General features: G+C 40.1%; 1 protein-coding gene across 7 annotated transcripts in view; it reads left to right on the top strand.

The window, feature by feature from the left end:
- Positions 1 to 20,873, top strand: part of TPK1 (thiamin pyrophosphokinase 1) — a 303,572-nt gene extending 282,699 nt beyond the window's left edge. For 3 of the 7 annotated variants that reach the window (XM_066175673.1, XM_066175845.1, XM_066175938.1), the window contains one exon: positions 20,541 to 20,872. In XM_066175673.1, coding sequence (XP_066031770.1) covers positions 20,541 to 20,656 — 116 coding nt within the window. In that variant the 3' untranslated portion in view covers positions 20,657 to 20,872. Of the gene's footprint in view, positions 1 to 387; positions 446 to 2,167; positions 2,296 to 20,540 lie in introns of all 7 variants that reach the window. The other 4 variants (XR_010719337.1, XM_066175583.1, XM_066175456.1 and 1 more) reach the window with 4 other exon arrangements.
- Positions 20,874 to 22,908: the final 2,035 nt, after the last annotated feature.

Genomic DNA, 22,908 nt, shown 5'->3' with positions numbered 1-22,908 from the left:
TATTGCTAAATATTCAGGGTAAAAAAAATCCTTACATTTTTTACATTCTTCAGAACTGGGTACAAACACTGCATTTCCTTTTGCAAATCAGAATAAATATCACATCTGTTTATCATTATATGTGGCAAGTCTGTCACCAGGATCTGTCACCCAGCACCTTCCCTCTCTTGCTAGCAAACACACCTTTAGTGAGGAAATAAGCTCTAATGACAAGGAATGACAAATAGGGGCAGTGGGAAAGATGACAACAAAAACCCCAACACCTCTTGGGCTGAACTTGTATAGCTAAACCTTCAATCATAGCTCTGGTAGCCTTTCATTGTCCTTCCCATTGTATTCTGGAGCAAATTCACCTGCTCACTGGGGGCTTTTTTTGCTGCTTTTCAGGATTAGGGAAGAAAAGGAGCCAGTCAGAGCCCATTCAGCCTGATCAACCTTTGGAGAGGTATGCTCTAAGTTATAACTACTTATCTGCTTTATTATGAGGTGATTCCTTAGATAGCTTCTAGTCTTGATAGCTACAGATTTAATTTTAATTTCAGCCTGCTGCCTCATTGGAAAGAGGGATAAGAGAACATTCATGAAATGGAACAACAAGCCTTTCCATTGTTAAAATTCTGACTTAAGAAAAGACATTACAAACACCAAACTGAACTTATGTTGTTATTCCATTTAAGAACTAGAGTTCAATTGGTTGACTTGGAATGGTCAGTCAGTGTATGTGTATAGAGGGAAGATGTAAAAAGTTCAGTTTCAAGTGAAACAAGACTTTCAAGATCTCTCAAATGCTGTAAGTACATGAAAAACATACTGCATCTAGATGTCTTGTGGTCTTCCCTGGAAGTCTGCTGTAGGAATCACAGTTTCAGAGTATTGGATGGAAAGGGTACAGTGAGCTAAGGCGAGCCAAAACATGTTTGACTTTGTTTCTTTAAGAGAAGGGACTTGGATAATTTGAAACTTCTTCCATATGCCATACCAATATATTGTTTATAGCACTAATCTGAAAAGCACAACAAAGTAAAAGTGGATTTAATTCCACATTATTTTTATTAAGATGGATAATTTTTTCAAGTGTTTTGTTGTGCAAACTGTGACTGGAGCCTCAGTGTTGCAAAAGTTTCATACAAGTGGTCCCATTGTGCAGCAGACTCCACATGCATGGTTTTGCCTGTGGATGCTGGCATTTGCAGGATCACAGCCATTTTTGCTAAAATTGTTCTTCATCTTTAAAGCAAATCACTTCTAATGAAATTACATGAGCTTGATAGCAACACCATCACCCAGGCTGGATTTGCAATCTGTTTTTTTAATTATGGAATTTAATTATTTTTCTTCTAATATTTACTATTGAATTTCATTTTTATTTTGTTTTTATCACTTCAACATCCTAAATTTCAGGGATTCACTAGAAGGTGTCACATCATTATAACCTTTATTATGAAATATTCACAGTAATTACTGAGTTGATGCAAACTTCATTGTGGAATTTAAAGTACCGGGAAATCTGGTGGTGATACTGTTTTACTCTTTGGATGTTCTTAAAATAAGTCAACAGATTGCAAAAATATGCAATTACAAAGTTATTAAAATGCAGATTTTTGGCAGGAAGCCACTGTAGTCTCCTGTGTTCACCGCTGCCTATTTACAGCAAAACAGCTCTGAGCAGCCGGTGGTGGCTTCTTTGTGCAATTACAGCTGATGGGTCAGGGCAGTGGCCTCTCTGAGGACCAGGTTCAGTAACTTTTTACCTCCTGGGTCATAAGCTTCACTTGAAATTATTTTTTTAGGCAGGAGGGGTTGACAGTGGACCATCATCTTTTGTTCCCTGTCATGCTGACAGTAAGTCCAGGGTGCCTCTCCTGAGACCATGTATGTGCTGTACCTACATCTACACAGATGGTTCCTCGGATTAGAGTGTAGACCATTCAGCAGCATAAATTCTGAATTACGCTTTTAAGGTCAGTGTAACATGCATTTTCCCCAGTTGGAGCTGCCTTTAATCATTGCTGCCTTCACAGTTCTCTGGGAGCAGGGCATACTGGAATATTAACAAAGTGGCAGATGCTTTGCTTTAATGAAGAAATAAGCACTGTCATTTTACCTTCATCCTATTCCCCATAATGCCACTGGATGCCCCAGTGATTTTTACTTTCTCTCTGTACAGTGACTTGGGAACAAAAATTATGACCTACTTAGTGCAAAAAACCTTTCAAAGTTGATGCTCATTGTGTGCAGACACTCAACACCCCTGCTGCGTGCCAAAAACTGCTTTGCCTATGGTTTAGCATCCAGGTAGGACCAATATGTGTTGGCTCTTTCTCAGCATCTATTTTTGCAAGGTGCTTACAGTTTGGACTTCTATTATTCATTTGTGCAGCTTCCCCCAAAAAGCAAAGTTCTTTTCCCTCTATGAAATTACGAGACTGGCACAAGCCATGCAAAGATTATGCAAAATAAGGTGTGTAGCATCTAAACAGCAAGAATCAGCAAGAGTGAGCAAGTCATTCTTGCTGTGAAATTGGGGTGGTGCTCCCAGAGTGCAGAGATGCAGAAGTTCACATTGTCTGTTACAAAGTATAAGGAGAGCTTCCCCTTCTAAAGCCCTGTCTCATGATTTTGGGGACTTGCTGGGTGTGTGAAGCAGATGTCATTAATATCAATGAGGATCTGTAACAGTCTCTCACAGGACAAGTGACATTTAGAGGTTCAAGACTGAAACAGAGTGGGACCATTAGAGAATATATTAGAAATGGGTGGTGTTATACAGTCCTATTATATATGGGCCTACCTGGTAATACTTTAACTTGCTCCTCCTAGAAATACCTTTCTTCTCTCAATAAAGTCCAGTTTGCATTGTCTCAAAAAACTCAAAATATGTCCACCCTTTTCATAGATTTTCCTAGCTGATAATGCAGAGCCTAAAACTTGAAAGACATTTAAAAGCTGTGTGTGTCCTGGGAAACTTGTGTAGGCAATCCCAGAAAATCTTACATTGATTTCTTAGAAGGAGGAAGATGCAGTGAAAATCCAAATAGAACCCTTTAACCTCTCCATGGCCAATGCATTCTGTGTTACACGGGAAGAGGCATTTTGAGGTTACCATGAGAGACAGAAGTATATCAGAAGAGCTTCATTTTGAGGCTCCCTGGAGCTGCAAACATACTGGAGGAACTGTAGAGATGTCAAGCAGTGGTGTCATTAAACCACTGAATTGCCCTTCCCTGTGCAGGGGTTCCTTAGCCATCTCAGGAAGCAGGTTGGATGCCAGCATTCCACACAGCAGCTTGGCACTGCTTTAGTTTATGCCTTTAGCCACAGCCCCAAAGGCAGTTCAGCTGAGTAGGAGTGTATGTGCTTCCATCCTGGTGGAGCATCTCCTTGGCTGCAGAATGAAACAGTGAGAGGAGGATTCCAGCAGGGATCCCCCAAGGATACAGGACTGTACCCTCAGGAGCAAAGGCGCAACACTTGCTCTTGGTCATTTGGCCAGCACAATGCAATTAATGCCCAGGTCATAGGCTCAATCCCCCTATCGGCCATTCAGTTAAGAGTTGGACTTGATTGATCCATCTAGGGCTCTTCCAACTCACACTGTCCTGTGACTCTGTGATTTGCACAAAGGGCACTTCACTGATTTCTGTTTAGTGGATGGAGAAGTGTGCCTCTAAACACAGTGGTGGGCATTTCCTGTGTTGCTGGTAATCACAGTTTTCACACATGGGAAAAATACTGTAAAAATCAAGACTGGCAGAGGCTCTGAAGAACATGAGACCGCTTCCCTTTATTATTTACTCCCAGGCACTTTCAAGTATGTTTTTCCTCATGCAGTTGTAAATGTCCTGAAACAAAAGAGCATTAAATATGGGGCTCGAGGTCTGGTACTATGCAGAGACTCATCCAGAGGGGTTGAGGAATGAGGTAGAGAAAGTCTTTTCTACATGCTGTAACTTAGAGACTGAATCTCCACAGGAGAAAAGACAGGGGGTCAGAGTGCTTTTCCAGAAGAGAGTAGGTAGGTTTTGATTCCCAGAGAAAATAAAAAAAGAACTCCAAAGCAGGTTGGGTATGGGATTTCCGGAACTCTTGGGCAGGTGGGTGATGATGCTGGAACCAGCAAAATGTGTAGTGATCAGGGAGAGAAGAGGAACAGTGCCAGGTCTTATGGCACAGGGTGCTTGAGGAGATGCAGGGGCAGACTGCTGACAGTAAACATCATGTGCTCCTTCTGCATCAGTGTTGGTTGGTACAGGGTAAACGGCAGCTTTAGCCATTAGATATATTTTAGACCAAGATGAAGGAGGCAAACTTGCTTAGTATTCAGTAGGCCCGTCTGGATGCTCTTCCCCGTTTTCTCTTGAAGTAATCTATTACCATATCTCAAGAGAAAAATGACCCCAATCTAAAGATTAATAGAGCAGTGTGTGGATGTTTCCAGTGATGTGTATGAAATTCAATTTTTCCTTTTGTCGCTGTGTGCACTGAGGTGTCCTTTATCAGCAAATCTCTAGATCTTAAAAAGTAGGCTGATTATTGGAGAGGGCAACAGACAATTTAGGGCACACAGTGTTTTCTTATGACAGGAACATTGTGTGAAGTACAGTAATTTATGTTGATAAATTGTGGCCATCAGAATGTCTTAAACACTTCATAGGATAAATTTCTAAGCATACATCTCTCATTTTAGCAGTGGATGGGTAGAAAAGGGGTATTTGTTTGAGAAATTAGGGAAAAGATAACTGTTGCTTCTACCATTTCTTGAAAAGTAGCAAGGGACTTTCATGTGTTCCTAGAATCAGCTTATTGTCACTAGGGTCAGATCAACCCAATTTTGGTTTGATGTGATAAGTTAAGAAACTTTCCTTCTTCATAATGAAGTTGCAACAAAAATTAAGGAACCCCCAAGACTGAGTAGTTTTTCAACACTAGATCTTTCCTAGCAAAGGTGTTTTGGTTTTGGAGTTCTATGTGCATGCTAAAATGTAAAGCTTTTTATATCGAGAATTAAAGACACTGCAGGGTTCATGTGTTATTGTGAGAGGTTGCAAATTTCTCTGTCTTTTTTCCATCATGTTATATGGTCAGAAGCTTTAAAAGGAGCTCTTTGGACTTCGATTCAGTACAGCACAGGTTGGGTACTGAAGTTTTCTGTGATAACAGTGTGTTGCGGACCTAGGTTAAGCACATGATTTAGTTCCTCTCTGAATTGTAGCCTGCACAAATGAACAGTGAAGTAGACTGAGTAGATAAGGTCCAAATTATATATGAAATTACTCTAAAGATGTGTGCATGTGTCTTGCAGTTGCATTTGTCCCTGAACAGGGTAGTGAATGTACTCAACTGGCCTGAAGATTTGTACTATTTGAACCCTATATCCCTAAGGAATGATAGAGAGACTTACTAGGTGTTTTCAAAGCAGGAAATATATTCAAAGTTTGACCTGTCATGACCCATCTTGACTTGCAGATCTTTTGCAGAGATGACCCTGGATTACAGAGGTTTGAATTCTAGGATTTTCAGAGGGATAGATGCTGAAATTAGTTCCCTTAGCAATTAAGAGGTTTTGAGGAGATGTTTTGCTATTTCAGTGTATTATGATTGCACTTGTTAAAATACTGATATTAATGCTACATCGAAGTGAGTGTGCTGTGGCATGTGGTCTTATTAGTAACTGTAGAAGATTGTGATTTAAACAAAAAAAACCACCTCAAACCATTTGGTTTTGTTCTAGAAGAAAAGGTTTCTGTATTGACTGACAGACAACTACTGTGCATGTAATTTCCTAACCTTATCTCCTATGACTTTGTTGTACTGAGCTGCTTGCATATATGCCGCAGGAGGAAAACTACAGCATAACCTGTTTATTAATGATGGGAGTTCCCCTAGGCTGAATGCAAGCGTGGCATATTCTTATGAGACACTTGTAAAACTTTGCGAATAGTAGCAATGAGTAGTGACTTCTAGCATGCTTTCTGGAGCTCTGGAAAAGGGTCTTTTTACTCATAACTAAGCATAAGAGCCAGCTGGGATTTGTTAAATAAGTCCTTTCCTCTTTGATATATATATATGCTGTCTCTAGTTTTGCCACAAGTATCTTCAAATAGTTATAATTTCTGCCCCTCCCTTTTTCTTTTCCCCCAGGATTTTGGCTTTCCATGCCAGTGATCCAGAACATAACAGTCTGCTGAAGATAAACTAAGATATAAATTAAGATGGGATGTCTCTTGGGCATGTACTGTTTCCTAAAGCAAAAAAAGTGAGAGTCTCCACATTTTGAGTCCATTTTCTCTAGTGGAAGGAAGTTTCTCTGGGTTTTAACTTTTTTTTCAATATAAGAAAACAACAGTGATGGAATCAATTACAGCCTTTTCTTCTGCTTTCAGGCCCAAACTCAAAAAGCACTAAAGCATCAGTGCACTTTTGCCTGGTACATTGCAATGTAATTGCATCATTCACTAAAAATTACAACTGACTCCACAGAGTAAGGCAGAAGGAAAAGAGAAGCTGGCAGGCAAGTTCTGACTCACCTTAAATGTATACATGAAGAGCAGTGTATCAGAGGAAGTGCAGATAGAACTAGGCCCTGGGGTTTATATTCACATTACATGCCCTCTTCACAAATGTGTAGGGGGAGTAAACTGTCAGCCTCCTGTACTAATTAATTATTTTCTGTTTGAAGAAAAACATCCAGTAATCACTGGGGTACTATTTATATCATCATAAACTTGTGTCAACTTAACTGACTTTAATAATGATTATTATTATAAAACCCAGAAACTCTTATCTTCCCCACTGTATACGTCCTGTGGTAATGAGGAATTCTTTTTTGCCTTCTCCCTTCTGCTTCTTCACACAATACCCAACTTAACTCAATTTTCCTCTCCTCTTCTCCTCTAGCTGTCAATCATTGTCACATTACTTTGCATCATATGCATCAAGAAGAACAGCTTTTTCCATCAAGTAAGCCAATTCTAAAGCTGCCTTCCCGGAGGCTACACAGATTGTGCAAGCTGGAGGAGCTCGGGATAGAGTAAACTGGACAATAACAAAGGCTCCCAGAGCTGCCTCTGCCTGCCAATCTCTCATGCAAGCTTTTGCACAGTGCTCTATATAGGCCATGCCTCCAGGGCCAGAATGGTGTGTGAGCTCAGCCAGCAGACCTCCTGTCCACACCATTAATCACAGTAGGGAGAGGGGAAATGGCTCATTACACTGCATCAATGATGTTGTCCATTCTGTGTTATACAAATTACAGTGTTTCGTTCAGCATCCCCTGACTTCTGAAGTCCATGATTCAAGAGAGGGAGCAAAACTTCTTAACAGGAGTGTTTGTTTACCTGTGGCAACAGAGGTTAGGCAGCAAGCTGCACTTAGTGTGTTTAGACAGCTACAACAAGGCAAGCTTTCCAAGGCATGTTTTTTCTTCTTTAAATCTTTGGCAGTTTTCCTTCCCTCTTCCAAAATGATAGATTTGAGGGACTTTCTGTTCTGAAACATTGTTTTCAAACCTCTCAGTCCATTTCCAGTATAGTTTTTGTGTGAGACTTGTGTAAGGCATCCTTCATGGCTGACTGACTTCAGGTATAATTGAGTAAGAGCTTCCTGCAGTATTCTGGCCTTCCTTAAAGGTCCTGTGCTTTGCTGGAGAATGCTATGGCTATTTATGGATACCCTTTCAGAGCAACAGAGATTTATTTCCCTGGGTGCCAATGATATTAGAAGTTGTATAACTACATTTTTGCTCACAGCTTTTAAACATGATAATTTATTGGTCTTTTTTATGCTTAAGTACCTATAAATGAGTCCTTGAAAATCTGTATCATCCAGGTTCCACTCTTACCTGTGACATGATAAACCTCTTGCCATGACCTGACCTCAGTGCTGCAAACCTTATCAATATCTGTTCTGTACAGAACTGTCCAGTTCTTCCGGGAAAGGTTGGTGTTTAACTTGGTGTTTTCTAAACCCACTCTCTAGTAAGCTCTAAGCTTTTACCAGACTTTCTCTTCCTGATTTTGGGCTTCACAGTGAAGTGCTTCCCTTGGTCTCATGAAGGCTGCCTTGTAGTGGGCACGTATGTGATGTTATTTGGGTGGTCTTGAAACAAGCCTGCCTGTTTCTAGAAGAGCAGTGCTGCCTATTCTGGAAGAGACACAGCTTTTGATAGGTGGCCATGCCTTAAATTACAAAGTAGATGTATCAGTTCAGAGATCACCAAGTTTCATGCTGGGTTCAAAGCTCATATGAGACATCTCTGGGTTCTGGGGGTTATCTCAGGGTTACACCAACTTCTTCCTTGTCCCTGGATGTCTTGTAGTGATACGTAACAATATCCTTCTAGAACTGTGATAATAAGAATATGTGCCTATATTCACGTCTTCCAAGAGGTGGAATAGAGCTGTAGGTCTCACTTCCTATGAGACTTCTTGAAACTTAAAAAGCACTTACTCTGGTTGAAATATCTGAGGATTAATCTTCAGATATGTCACCATGTTCTTACATACTCCGGTTTACTTTGTAATCCCACAGACATGAGAGATGGAATGGGTTTGGGATGTTGTAGATGTTTAGAATAGTACAGGCAAAGAAGTGCTATTTTTTCTATCCTTTTCAATACTTTTAAGGAAGTTGTCAGTTTAAGAAGAATTTAAGCAGCTAGCATGGTTTCTAGAACTAACAGAAGTTTGTAATAGTAATTTAAAGTTTTCTTTTCCTCTGAGATAATTTTGCTTTCAGCAAAATTTTCCATATCTTCAAAATAAAAAAATATTTCACATCTAGTGATTTTAAACAATCAGTGAAATAGTTTATGTCAATGAAATTCTGCTAGGTATCATATTCTTTGTTAAAATGACTAGAAAACAAAAACAAAACAAACAAAAAAAAAAAGTGGAAAATATTGAATGCAACAAATGGCCAGGATGGGAAAAGCAATGTCAAATAAGATACAATCATGTTTCATAGAATCATTTAACAGTTTGGTTTGGAAGAGACCTTAAAGTTCATCTAGTTTCAACCCCACTGCTGTGAGCAGGGACACCTCCCACTAGACCAGGTTGCTCAAAACCCCTCCAACCTGGACTTGAACATTTCCAGGGATGAGGCATCCACAGCTTCTCTGGGCAACCTGTTCCAGTGTCTCACCACTTCGATTTTGAGTTCAAAATATGAATCAGAAAGGTAGCTTTCTTTGCTGTTGATAGGAATGTTTCTCCTACAGTACCCCCCAGACACTGATCATTAGTGACGAATTACAAATGTTTGAAGATGACAGTAATTTCAGGTAAGATAAGGAACATTCTAGGCTAAAGACAGATCTACCTTATGGAAGCTGTACTAGCCTAAAAAAGTAGGCTGTTTGAGGACGTATCTCCTTTCTTGGCAATTGCAGCCATCATGTTCTTTTAACACCAAGTGCTGTTGGCAGCAGACAAGCTGTAGTGTAGTTGGTGTAGTCTTTTATTTTACATGTGACTGTTAGATTTGTAGTTCCTTTTCCTTCCCACTTCTTGCAGTATGTTAGGGTGGTTTATTGGGAAGTTAAAAGCCAATGTCAAGTCCTCTGTATAGTAAAACTGAGAGCCTGCTGACATGCATCACTGTGCCATGGCGTGACTGTTGCAATCCATCTTGACCAGTGTGTTTGAAAGTTGAGCTACATATAATCAATTGCACTCTTAAAACTTTAATGTCTCTGACTGTACCACGTAGCACTACATTAATTTAGTGGTGCATTCGGCCTCTGCATTTTAGGTCCAAGGGCTTACACCACCCGGCCTGGGCAGTGCCTGACACAGCTCTGTGTGATTAATGCAGAAGCCTTTCCTTCCTCTCAGCCCTGGCAGAAGGCTTACTACAGCCCTGCTGAGGCACTCCTACCTAGAGAAGGAGCCAAAGAAAAGGTCCTCCAAGCCACTGAATCCTTGCAGGGGGCCTGGAAGTGCATGGCATGTTTCTGAATGTGAGGGATGAGTAGCTGAGGCAGTTTGCAGAGGGGAGAAGAGGGTGGAGGGCAGGGCTAAAAAGGCTTTTCAGGTCAGGAGGAGGAAGCACACCAATATGAAGAGCACTACTCATATTGGAAATCATTACGGGAAATCAATCAGATTTTTTAGAAAGTGCACACAGCCAGCTAACAGATTCTCAGTAGCGAGTTTTCCACTTGAATGAAGTTTTTGACAGTCAATGAGACTTAGGACTTGCCTCTAATGACAAATCCCTTTTTTCATTTTGGGACAAACATTATATAGGAGCTGTTTGTATTCAGCAGCATTGATATCAAATCTTAACCTTGCATCCCCAAAAAAACCGCTGTAAAAGCAAACAGCCGGGAACATTAAATGAGCCATATGCAATGACTTACTGGTTCATGTACATGGCAGATACCCCTCCCCTGGCCTTCCTGAAGCATAGGGCTCTAATGCTGAGTGAAGTGGAAGAAGTGGGTAATACTAGCTAAAACAGGCAGTGCTGTGTCATAAGTTACATTTTTGTTGGTTGTGGAGGGGGGTTTTTTTGTTGTTTTGTTTTGTTTTGTTTTGTTTTCTAAAAGGCTGACTTTAAAACTTAGAAGGGAGATTGAAAGATGCAATGGACAGCACTGTTTCAAAAGCAATCCTTTATTTTTTGGAGGACATGGAGAGCCATCTAATCCAATTGAGTGCCTCTAAACTATAAACAGTGTAGCTTGCAGCCTCCTGTTGAATCTCATGTTCTGTCTCAAGGGTTGTAACACATAAATGGTGCTGGACTCCAGTGAGTGAGTTTGGAGGAGCCACAGTTCCATGAATGTCAACAAATGTTGTAAGTTCAAGATGCAAGTTTGAAGATCAATGGAATAGAATTAATAAGCAGCAGTAATAGCTTTGTAATTTAAATAGTATAGACATTAGAGGTACATAGGGTGTTAGTAATCATATTAATTGTTTGTTAATAGAAAGACAAAGTATTAAAATTAAAAATCAAAAAGCTTAGTTGTTCACATGCAGATCTAGGGGGATATTTTGTAACAGAAGTAATTGCTTTCGCTTCATCCTCAGGGTGATGCTATCTGTGTCTAATTGTTCTTTCTCAAGAAAGCAGAGCAATCTAAAATTCTAAGTAATGCACAGCAATAGTAGGGGTGAAGATAACCACATATTAGAAACCTTATACAGCACCCCACCCCAATACTGAAAGGAAGCAGTGCTGCTAGGAAGGGTAAAGATTAATGGAATTACTTTTCTATCAGAAGTATGATAGTCTTTATTAGCAAGTTATGTGTGCCTAGAATAGATCAGCCGTCAGGGAGAGCAAGTAGATGAACATGTACCTTGTGAGCTGTCAGGAGCAGATCAGTGTGGGTTTTTTTAAATAATAATTACCCCCTTCCAGAGAAATGTTTTAGACAAAAGCACAGCTGCTTTATTAATGGTGCCTTTTGTACATAAGGATGAATATTCCAGTTTGTTCTCTTCATTTTTTTTGTAAATGTAATACCTTATTTACATAAAACTCTGTTAGGAAATGGTGCCATTCGCTGTTAAAGCTTGCATAATAAAATTGTTTGTCAGGGATTTAATTTGATTGAAGTTTGTTATTTGTGCTAGCAGCTTAGAGGGGCTGCAGCTTGCTTTCAAGCCTGGCGATGCCCTTGCCCTGAGCAGGCCATAATGCAAACAGTTGTCCTGGGATTCAGTGTGGCAGAGCACGTATCTTTTTCTGCACCTTGACCATTGCTCAGAGGTGAAGGCAGCTGTTTGCCTCCCTGTGGTCAGAGGAGTTCTTTGAGCACCAGATCCACCATTCTGGCACAGTTAATAGTCTCTCTGGTCTGGCAGCTTGATTGAGGTCTTGGAGAAAGTAACTCTTGGTGGTCAAGAGAGTGTGGGGCTCCCTGGGGGCCACCCAGGAGTCTGAATGGAACAGCTGTGAACTAGGTCAGTTCTGGTGGGGGCGGGACTTGGCAGGAGAAGGGTTTAAATATACAATGTGTTGGACCCCTCTATGGTGGTTTGACCCTGGCTGTATGCCTGGTGCCCACTAAGGCCTCTCTATTACTCCCATCCAAAACTGGACAGGGTGAAGAAAATATAGTGAAAGGTTCATTGGATGAGATAAGGACCAGGAGAGAGCACTCACTGATTACCGTCATGGGCAAAACAGACTGAACTTGGGGATATTGATTTAGTTTATTACTAAAAGAATCAGAGCAGGATATTGAGAAATAAAATCTCAAAAAAACTGTTCCCCCACTGCCTCTCCGTCCTTCTTGGGCTCTACCTCATCCCCAGCAGCAGTGCAGGGAGACAGGGAATGGTGGTTACGGTTCATTCATCACAAATTGTTTCTGCCACTGCTGAGGTAGAGGAGTCCTTCTCCTGCTCCAGCATGGGGTCCTTCCCACGGAGACAATCCTCTACAAACTTCTCCAAGTCCATCCCACAGGCTACAGTTCTTCACAAAGTGCTCTAGCGTGGGTGCTGTCTGCAGGGTACAGTCCTTCAAGGACACGCTGCTCCAGTGTGGGTCCCCGACAGGGTCACAAGGCCTACCAGGAAACCTGCTCCCAGCATGGGCTCCCCTCTCCATGGGTCCACAGATCCCTGTGGGCTTACCCCAAGTTCACAGCCTGTTTTGATCATCTACTTGTTCTGGCGTGGGACTCATCCACAGGCTGCAGATGGATCTCTGTGTATCCATGGACCTCCAGGGTATACACAGATCCCTCTAGGGGCACAGCTGCCTCACCATGATCTGCACCACGGCCTGCAGGGGAATCTCAGCTACCACTGACCTTGGTATCTTTGACGTTGCTCCTCTCACACATTCTCATTCCTCTCTGACTGCAGTTATATCTGTGCAAAAACTTTTTTTACCTGTCTTAAATCTGTTGTTATAGATGTGTTACCATAATTTCTGGTAGGCTTGGCCTTGGCCAGCAGTGGATCTGCTCTGGAGCTGGCTGGTGTCGGCCCTGTCGGACATGGAGGAAGCTTCCAGCAGCTGCTCACAGAGAAGTCACCCTTGTAGCTGCTCCCGCCAAAATCTGGCCACACAAACCCAATACAGCCTCCCAGAGTTCTGAAGGTCTACTTTGATCTTTGCCATTGTAACTTTGCACATTGGAGTTAAGGACTGAGACTTCACAGAGCTGTGTCAAATCATATTTAATTTAATTTTGACACTGATGCCCAGTGATAATGCAATGTGTGCAGCAGAACAGGACTCTGGATATGGTGCTGAGCTAGTGCTGGCAGCAGCAATAAGACGACAGCCTGCTTAAATTTGTTTTTCAGGGGTGGGTAGGAACTGGCTTTAGATCAACTCCCTTAGGAAAATCATATCCCCATCACAGAACGCAGAGAAGTGCTAAATTCTTGGGAGACTTGCTGTCGAGGACTCTTCCTACACACTGGTAGGCGATATAAGCAGTTGGCCAAGACTGTTGTAATATATTTATGGCATTGCTGCCGTTCTCCATGGAGGGATTGAATGAGATCCCCATTTCACCCAACATGTGTAGTTATTTACTGAGCAAATATCCATATACCAATATTTTACCTACAGGCCCAGTTTGATTGATACAGAAATCATCATTGTATCTGCACATGTTTTGCAAATGATGGGAACAATAGTATGCATGCAGAAGCTGAAAAAACTAGTATTATGAATGTGCTTTAAAATTCCCTTTTACTACTTCCTCTTGCAAATATAGTAATCTAAATGTGACAGGATTTATCAGGAGTCCAAAGAATAGAAGAGAAAATAATTAACATTGTGTTCTGGTTAACTAATATCACACTTTAAAACCTTGAAGGATATATAGGGGTTTGTGAGAGAGGGTTTTTTTTTTTTAATTTTTATATTGTGCTGGAAAATTTTTATAAGTGCTGGGAAATTATTGTAGCTAGAGGTGACTTTTTGATCTTGGTCAGTCCTGGATCTGGTTGGGTTGAAACACTTTTTGGTGCTATGTTTTCAAAGCCTGAGTACATGGACGTAGTCACCTAGCCCTGAGGTTTAGGTGAGAAAAAGATTCCCTCTCCTTCCTCTTCCCATTTCTCTTCCCTGTCTCCAACAGCCCAGTCATGAGGAATATAGGGGGAATTTCACTCAGTTCTGCAGCACTGTCTGTGGTCAATTGCTAGGATCATTTGGATACCTTTCTCTAACAAATTCAGTAGATTTCACTGCTACATGAATCATATCAACTTGACAGTGTAGCAGCTTTCAAAATAGCAAGTATTTTTAGGTTCTTTGCTGTCATGTCAAAACCAGAGCTTCAGACCTAAATGCTGTGACAGAACACCATTGTTTTTAGCTAATCTCAGGTTTCAGTGTTGCACCAGATTGCCATCCTCAGCTTTGTGTGACTAAGTAATGCCTCTAAAGATGACAGCAAAATAGGATGATGTGTGCTATGAGGTGTCTTATGGACAAGTTAGCAGTAAGACAATTCATTAGCTGATGCATCTCAGTATTACTCTTGCCCTTTTTCTCATGAGAATAGTGTTCTTTATCTCACAACATGAAGTAGAGACAGACCAAAATAGCAACAACTTATTTTGTCTAGTTTATATGCAAAACCTCTACAGCAGTGACTGTCAAACTGAAGCTACATTTTTGCAGCTGTTTCTTTAGTGCTCTAACACTATTATTAATAGTACCTGTCACCTGCACAGCACCTCGGAGTTGTAAGTAGTTTGAGAAACATTACACAAACTTAGTGGAAAGCATCAAAAATTAAGTAAACACCCTACTTCTTACTGGCTAAACCCAATTCTTAAAATTACTTCGTAGCCTGGCTTTGCCTTTAGGTTAGTGAAACAGTCTTTGAGACAGCTAATTCCCTGACTTACTTTATGTTTTGGTTAGATCACCGCTCTTTCAACTTTATCACATTTAGACCAGAAAGGCACTACTGAAAACAGTATGTAGAGTTTCCTTGTCTAACTTTCTAGGCCCCTTTAATTAAGTTAAGATACTAAAGTGATTTTGAACAAACACAGAAGTACATCTTATTGGTAGTGCTAAAATGCTGCTAATAGCTGTAGGAACTCTGTACAGTTAATGATTCTTGTTGATCTTGGTGAAGCAGTAGTAGCAGCAGAGACCTTAGTGTAGAAAACAGTCTTTCCTAGCATCATTTTTATGAGCTAATCATTTTAAACTGCCACCAAGCAGGTGATGTGACAGGAAGACTTCGAGCTATTCTTACAGTACCACCATTACAAAGCTGGGAAAAAATATGTGGGAAAAAAAAGTGTGCTGGAAGTAAATTTGAAAACTTCTGACATTCATTTGCATTTCTGAAGGCTCTCTCAACATGGGTGGTTTCTATCCAGGGTTCTGTTAATATACTTTTTTCTCTTTTTAAATGAAATTGTGAGGCTTTGACAGCTTTTAAGCTCTTGTTGTAACCTCCTAAATTCCCCCCAGTGGGAGGCTAGGCAAGCTATGCTGCAGAGCCCTGGCCAAGAGTCTTTGCCAGCACCTGAACCAGTGGAAAAGCCACCTGGCCCTGCCTGCTGACCCCCCTTCCTCCCATATCCTCTCAATGCTTTTGTAAGTCTGCTTGAAGGAATGCATTGAGATTATAAAATCATTGTTCTGTGCCACAAAAGCAGGTACCCAAAGTTACAATAGTTATAAAAAATGCCCAATGCAATTTCTGCATATTCAAAACTCCCCTTGGCCCTGAGGGAATATGACTGCCAGGCTAGTCAGCCCCTCCCAGCAGACTCAGCAAGCCTTTATGGTACTTCTGTTGTATCAGTATTGAAAATAGTTCATGTTTTATTGTAAATTACTGTTATTTGCAACTTCCAGTTTTGCAGTTCCCACTGCACAGAGATCAAGCACCCAATTTTTCCTTTGTATCCGTCAGTGTAAATCAAGATTAACTCCAGTGAAGTCGGCCTAAGCACAAGTGTAAACCTAGGAGGAATGAAAGGAAAATCAGTCCACAAACTACTTGGGATTTTTATTTTTAAATAGCAAAATTAATGCTGCTGTTCTGCAGACACAGGGTGACCTGCAAAATACTAGCTCATGCATTACTAATATATCTCCATTTAAATGCAGATTTTTGCTCCTAACACAGAACTTCAGGGAAATCCTCTCCAGATAAACTGTAATAGGATACCAAATGGTGATTCAATATTTCACTTTAGCTTGTGTTTCAGCTTATTGATCTTAATTTTCTATCATTTTGATCCAGCATTTGCCTAGGGAGAAGAGGATTACATTCATGGCTTTTAATTAATAATTAATTATTTTAATATTCCCCACATCCATGCCAGAAGCGCCAGTCTGGTTGCATTCCTTTCCTTGTTTCTGTTTTCAGTGGTGGAAACCAGCAAGGTGTGACTTCACATACTTCACGAAGTAATTGAGACACAGTTGAGAAAAGGAAGTGTAGCATACATGTCACGGTGTCAATGTGAGACATGCTTAACATGATAGTTTTTGTCCTTAGTCATTTGTGGTAACAGTAGTGAGACCCTGACATGATTTGTTTTTGCCATATATGACAAGTTTAGGATGAAGTTTTTTGTCTGTACATGCCTCCCTCAAGCACTGCTTAAGTGCAGCTTATAAGATGTACATGAAACCTTGATTGATATATATATATACATATATTCTAGATAGATAAGCTCTCTTCTCTGGACTGAACTTATAAGTGTCCTAAATAGTACAATGGAACATAGAAATTATGTTTATAAGTCTGCTAGATCATGAATACAATCATTAAGAGGAATTACCTGATGATGAGAGTGTTTTTGCAGCACTTAACATGATGACCTCCAATCTAGTTATAACTAGGCCACACTATTTCTCAGTTTCCAGGCTGAAAGCCAGCAGCACAAGGATTGCAACCAAGGCTTAGGTACCAGCCACACTAAAATAACTCCCTACTGTGGTAGAGGTATAAATAGGATGAGATTTTAAAATAATTTTTAGGTTTGGGGTTTTTGGTTATTTATGTAATCTAATTACCTATAGGGTGCATTCTGTTAACATTTCCAAATATTGTTCTTGCATCCATAAGATTCATGAATTTTCAAAATTTTACCTCTGAGATTAACATTTTTCATATGGCATCCTAGGCTTTGTATTTATTTTTTAAATTATCAGAGTAAGAGCAATAAAATAGTGGAAATTTCCAGTCTTGTGGTTACTGAGATCTCTTCTGTCATGTAGTTTGGTCAGCAGAACAGATGTCTAAAAAGTAATTATTTTTGTGATTATGCTCCCTTGGGAAGCTCACCTACATGCCCTCAGTTTCCTTCTCTTAAATCATGTCCAACATTCTCAAACTGTGGCAGATTGAAACACCATCTAAACAGAACAAAAACTGCTACAAAAACATTCCTCCACTACCTTATCAAAGTCAGTCCTCTCCATGCCTATACTGAGGTCTGAATAAGTGGTATGCTGCAATCCATCTGACAGAAATTTGTTACTGATAAGAACATAAGACACACACAATAAAAAAACTGTCTCATGACAGATTTTGTGGGTGGGGAGTTTGGGGTTGGGGGGATATTGGTGGGGTTTCCTTCTCCCCCTCCAAAAAAAGGCAAGAACAGCATTTCCTTTTAGTAGTGAAGTCCTTGCTGACTTGATAGATGGAGAGCAATGAGAAAAAAGGTATAGCTACAATGGAGGAGCTGGGTATTTTTTCTCATCAACAATCAGTGAACACAGTTTGACTGGAACCAAAGCACTAAACAAAACTTCTAATGCTGGGGAGTATTTCAATTAATCACTTATGAGTTTATCCAAATCAACTCTCTAAAGTTTTCACAAAAAACAAGAGGCAGCTATTAGTCAAAAAGAAAGCTTTCAGTGATCCAAAATAAGATTTCTTTTAATTATAAAATTATAGAATTTCTAGGGGTTTTGAGATTTGGATTTTTTTTTAGTCACAGTGTGGCATCCCTCATTAAAATTTGATTTGGTACCCAATAATAGCAAAACTATAAATGCTAAATAGTAGAAACTAAAAAGGTGATTTTCTTTGGAATGTGTATCTTGAAAAGCAATCTCAGTAGTGAAAATGCATGTTGTGTAATAGGTTGGGGTTTTTTCCCCCAAGACATAAGTTCTTGGTAAGACTTAACAAATAAGACTGAAATTCATTTTTAAAAAAGGGAATGGATCAGGTGTGAGCTGATAAAACTTACCACTTCTTTGACCTTGTAAACTTCCATCAGAATGCATGACACAGCAGAAGTTTTCCTAGCAGCAGTAGGTTTGCACACCCTCTTATTTCCTTTACCAGCTCAAACCTAGGTTTTCACATTAATTACTGTTCATTTATTGAATGGAAAACATGCATTTTTAATTATGTTAGTTGAAATGTTGGCTGGTTGTGAAATCAAGGGCTTGGAATTGGTCCATTTGGGCCACGTGAATCAGCAGTACTGTTTCATAGGTTTTGCATTTTTTCATTTCAGCATTTCACACTGTGATCCTTGGCCAGCAGAAAACCTGATAGAGAAAGATTAAAGGCTCCATCTAGTGGGCAAGATTTTCTGTTGAAAGCAGAAAAGAAGGCCCTCATTTTCACTTGATTTTATGCACTAAGAAATACTGCTTTAGATTTTGTTTCATTAAGCTGCCATGTTGTTGTTAATTCTTGCCTTCCGCAGAGCTATTATTTTATATGCAAAGCTGTGAAACATTAAGTATTATTCTGAGTCTTGAGAAAGAAGCAATAAATGATAGTAAATGAATGGGTTTATACAGCAGTTCATCAACAAAGTTCTTCCTCCCCACCCCCTTCAAGTTTCAATATATAGTAACCAAAACAAGGTAATTTGTGCGTCAGAAAATGTTTTAAAGTATTTAAGCTTCTTTCCCACTTAAAACTGACTGGAAACATTCATAGCTTTGACCACAGCACTTAACACATTATTTTGGGAGTATTTTTACTCAGGGAACTCTACCCATGTGTTACCTCAGCATTAAATGACTTGTTTACCTGAAAACGGTGAAATCTGTGTTTTCTGGCAAGACACAGCCCCTATGGCTTCTGCTGTGTCTTCTAAAGGCTAACACCAAAGCTTATTCATCCTGGCATTTGTCTAGGAGCCTGCCTGGTACTGCTGTGTGTTCAAAAGCATCCTGAGAGAATCTAGCACCTTAATTTTAGGTACCCAATTGATCTAGTACTGGGGTTTTTTTTTTTTCTTTTCTTTTTGCTGGATTTCTGTACCACATTGCAGTTATGCTCCCAGCTCCTGAACTTCAAATGGCAGGACTCTTCCCTTTGCAGTAGTGAAACTTGGGTGTTACTCTCTCATTCCAACAAATTCAGCTAGTAGCTGACTTCACTTCAAGCGAATAACAAGTGTAGGAGCAGGAATAAGCAGCAGCAAGTACAGATTTGGCAGAAGAGACACTGAGCTACATGTCCTGGCTTTTGTTCAAATGTCCTTCCTTTTGAAGCCATAGACTGGCACGATCAGTTCCTCCTGTGCAGCTTCCAGCAAGGGGTAGACAGTGTAACATGCATTCTAGTAATGCATTACACCCAAGTTTACTATAGCCAGTGTTCATATCCAGCACTGGAAAATGCATCTCCTGTGCAAATCACAAAATAGTTTACTAAGTTTTGCACTCCTTTTGACCACAGGGAGATAGATCTTCCTTTGCAGTGGGTCGCTTAATAGCAAATCCAGAGGACTTTTACTTTGGTATCAATGCACAATTTGGCAATTCTGATAGGTCACACACACTTGCTGATCTTCAGAACAATCCTCCCCAGCTGCAGCTCTCGTATCCTCCATGGATGTTTTTCTGAGGTGCCAGTGGGTAAGAGCTGTCATTTGGCTTGTTTTACAGGCTAAAGCAAAGGACAGTATTAGAGTTCTTGCTCTGAACCTTTCTGTGAGCAAGGACTAACACAGAACTGAGTAGTTCTAGAATGCCTTTGTGGAAGTTGGTATGTTTGCAACAAATGATGCTATCTCAAAAAGGGAACAAAAGGTAGAACTTAAACTGCTATTTGCTATTTGTTAGAGTAATGCCACGTAGTTTCTAATGTACACAAACACCTACCTCACACGAAACAGAAGATACAAGTCCCTTAATTCAAAGTTGTTAAATAATATCACTTTTAACTGCTGGCCTTTGTTCTAGGACTATTCATGTTTTAAAAGATTATAGGGTTGTTGCTGACCTAAAGCAAATCCCAAGTTTGGAACTACATTAAGATCTTCTTTGTTTTACTTTAAATACCTTTTCTAGCACTGGTACTTGAACTGATCCTAATGAAATACAAATTTCCAGATGTGAAACTCTGAGGATTATCCAACAAACTGCTTTTGTAATAATCTGCTGTAAACTCAAATTGTTAATTTGAGGATTAATTTATTGCCTCTTCAGGTCATTGAAAAATCTCATACAAGCTTTCTAAATAGATGTTCATCGGGGTTTAGATTTATTCAGCTACTTTTTTGTTCTTTGTGGGAGCAGTGGTCTTTCAAAACAAATGCACTCGTGTGCTTTTATTGTAGAGAACCACTCAGTCTCTTCCTTGCTTTTCACAGCTAACCAGGTGCTGAAGTTTGGAACACTCATCAGTACTTCCAACACATATGACAACTCTGGAATTGTGACCATCGAGACAGACAAACCTTTGCTGTGGACAATGGCTATCAAGTGATAAGATCAGCTACAACTGCCTTTTCTGATCTGACACGACTCAAATTACTACAAAATTTCACTGGATTAAGACAGTAAAGCTGTTGCAAGATATAAGCAGGAACTGACTTTCTGTATTGAATGAAAAACAAGTCTGAATAAAAGTCACTTAAGACTGAACCAAAATTACTTGCAGTAATAGAGTACTTCATTCTGGTAAATCACATTTCTTAATCAGAAGATGCATGAGCAGCCATACTGGACAACCACAAACCAAAATGAATGTAAAGAAACTGCTGCTGCTTATCTGGTTCAGGTACTTTTACAAAGTATTTTATTCCAATACTAAACTATTTTTCCCCTCCTGCCAAAAGGAAATACAGTACCCAGTTGCATATGGTATAACTGTATTACAAGGTGATAGCACTAAGATTAACTAATCTCATTTTTCTGCACTGGTTTGTAACATATGTAGGTGCTGGTGAAGATTTCTCAAGAAGAATAATAATTGAGCTTTTCTGCTTAGGAAGTGTCTTGGTTTTGGGAAGACAGGAATTTGCCAGGTAAAAGCTGGAGTTTCTCTTGGAATGGAGAGTGTAAACCACTCCCCTTTTTTCCAATCATAAATTTACAGTCAGAGGCTCTTAGGCAAAAATTTTGGGAATAGGAATAGCAGTTCTTTACTAGTAAGTATTACAAAGCAAACCAAAAAAAAACCCCAAACAACTACAGCATTAATAACAAAAGAAAACAGTACCAAGAACTTTTAGGGCTTTGTTTCACAAAACCCAGGGCAGTTTGGTTTCAGTGCTCCTGCAGGATCCTCAGGGCACCAAGCTGAAACAGTGGAAAGTCTTGGGCTGGTAGCTGGGATGGCAGGGTGTCCCGGCAGACAGGGGCAGGATGTCCCAGCAGCACAGGGGTTGCAGGGTCACTCTGTAGCAAGAGGAGCGGTGCCAAAGAAGCCAAAGGAGCGGCAGGGCTGGCCCAGCTCCCGCGGGTGGCAGAGAAAGCTCAGGATTCAGCTTGAACCGGTGATAGTAGATTTCCCAGGACTGGATCCCTTTGGCCACAGTGAAACTCTTCTAGCCAGCAACAGCCCAGCCGTTTTTTCTCTTTGAATGCTGAAAAAAGAACAGCTCGCAGCTGTTTCAAACTCTGTTTTTCACCTGTGTTATCTTCTTTTTCAAACTTTGTCTACCTCTTTTTTTCAGTTAAGTACTCTCAAGTATCTAACACTTGGTCTCCTTGGTAACTTATGGGGAAAAAATTCTTTAGAGAAAGAAGGAACAAGCTTAACTCTCAACATTATTCACCTTGAATTTTTTTTCTATACCAACATATTACATTGAGTTTAAACCGTTAAAATATATATATTTGTTATAAATAATCACGACCCAATTCAAAAATCCAAAGATTTATTTAGCAATTTCGAAAATTAATTTCGAGGCGCCATGATAAATCAGGACAATATCAATCGAATGCTGGGTGGACAATCCGGGAGCAGCAAAAGGTGCTTCTCCGGGGTAATGTCCACAAATTCGGGGTCTCAGGGTAGGTGTTTTATACCATTTTTCTGCCCTGAGGCGAAAGCACGACTGCCACAAAGAATGCGGATTCGCCAAAAAAACATGACATCATACAAACAATACAATCGCCAAAATGTCCTACACCCCCCGAGGGATGTTTTTGAAAGAACTTCCTGAAGAGTTGTATTAAAGTCCAAAAGAGGAGTCTCTGAATTTTCTGTTGGGAGGCTTGATGCAATCATCTGTTAATCTCCACCAAGATCGATATCAGATCCTTGAGTGGCTGTGAAGATGTGGTCCGCCCGTGATTAATGAGCCATTTCCACACTATCTCTTCTGCAAATGTCGAGGTGGCACCTCCAAGTTAAACAAAGACTTTGGAATTTTTGGAGACGCCCTCAGACCGTTTCCAGGAATCCGGGGTTTTTCAGTTCCAATGTATAATTTTACACACACAGATTTAATACAAGAATTTTATACAGTACATCTATTACATATATATATATATATATATATATACATGCAAATATGGATACAGACACATTGTCATGGGTAGTTTACCTCAAAACAAGGTTCCCTTGAGGTACACATTGGGTTTCTCTATATTTTGCATCACTCACCAGGTGCAACCTGGTCTCTGAGGAAAGAAACCTCACGGATGGGATTGTCTTTTCTGGAGGCAGGATTAATCCAAACAGTTTTCTTAGCATACTTCTTATGTGTACTACTGGAACTTTATTTTCAT

The sequence above is a fragment of the Chamaea fasciata genome, unplaced genomic scaffold (genome assembly GCF_029207755.1).
Source record: "Chamaea fasciata isolate MVZ Bird 193981 ecotype frontalis unplaced genomic scaffold, bChaFas1.0.hap1 SCAF_1, whole genome shotgun sequence".
Classification (NCBI taxonomy): domain Eukaryota; kingdom Metazoa; phylum Chordata; class Aves; order Passeriformes; family Sylviidae; genus Chamaea; species Chamaea fasciata.
The sequence above is the reverse complement of the archived record's forward strand: the minus strand, read 5'-3'. Positions and strand labels throughout refer to the sequence as shown.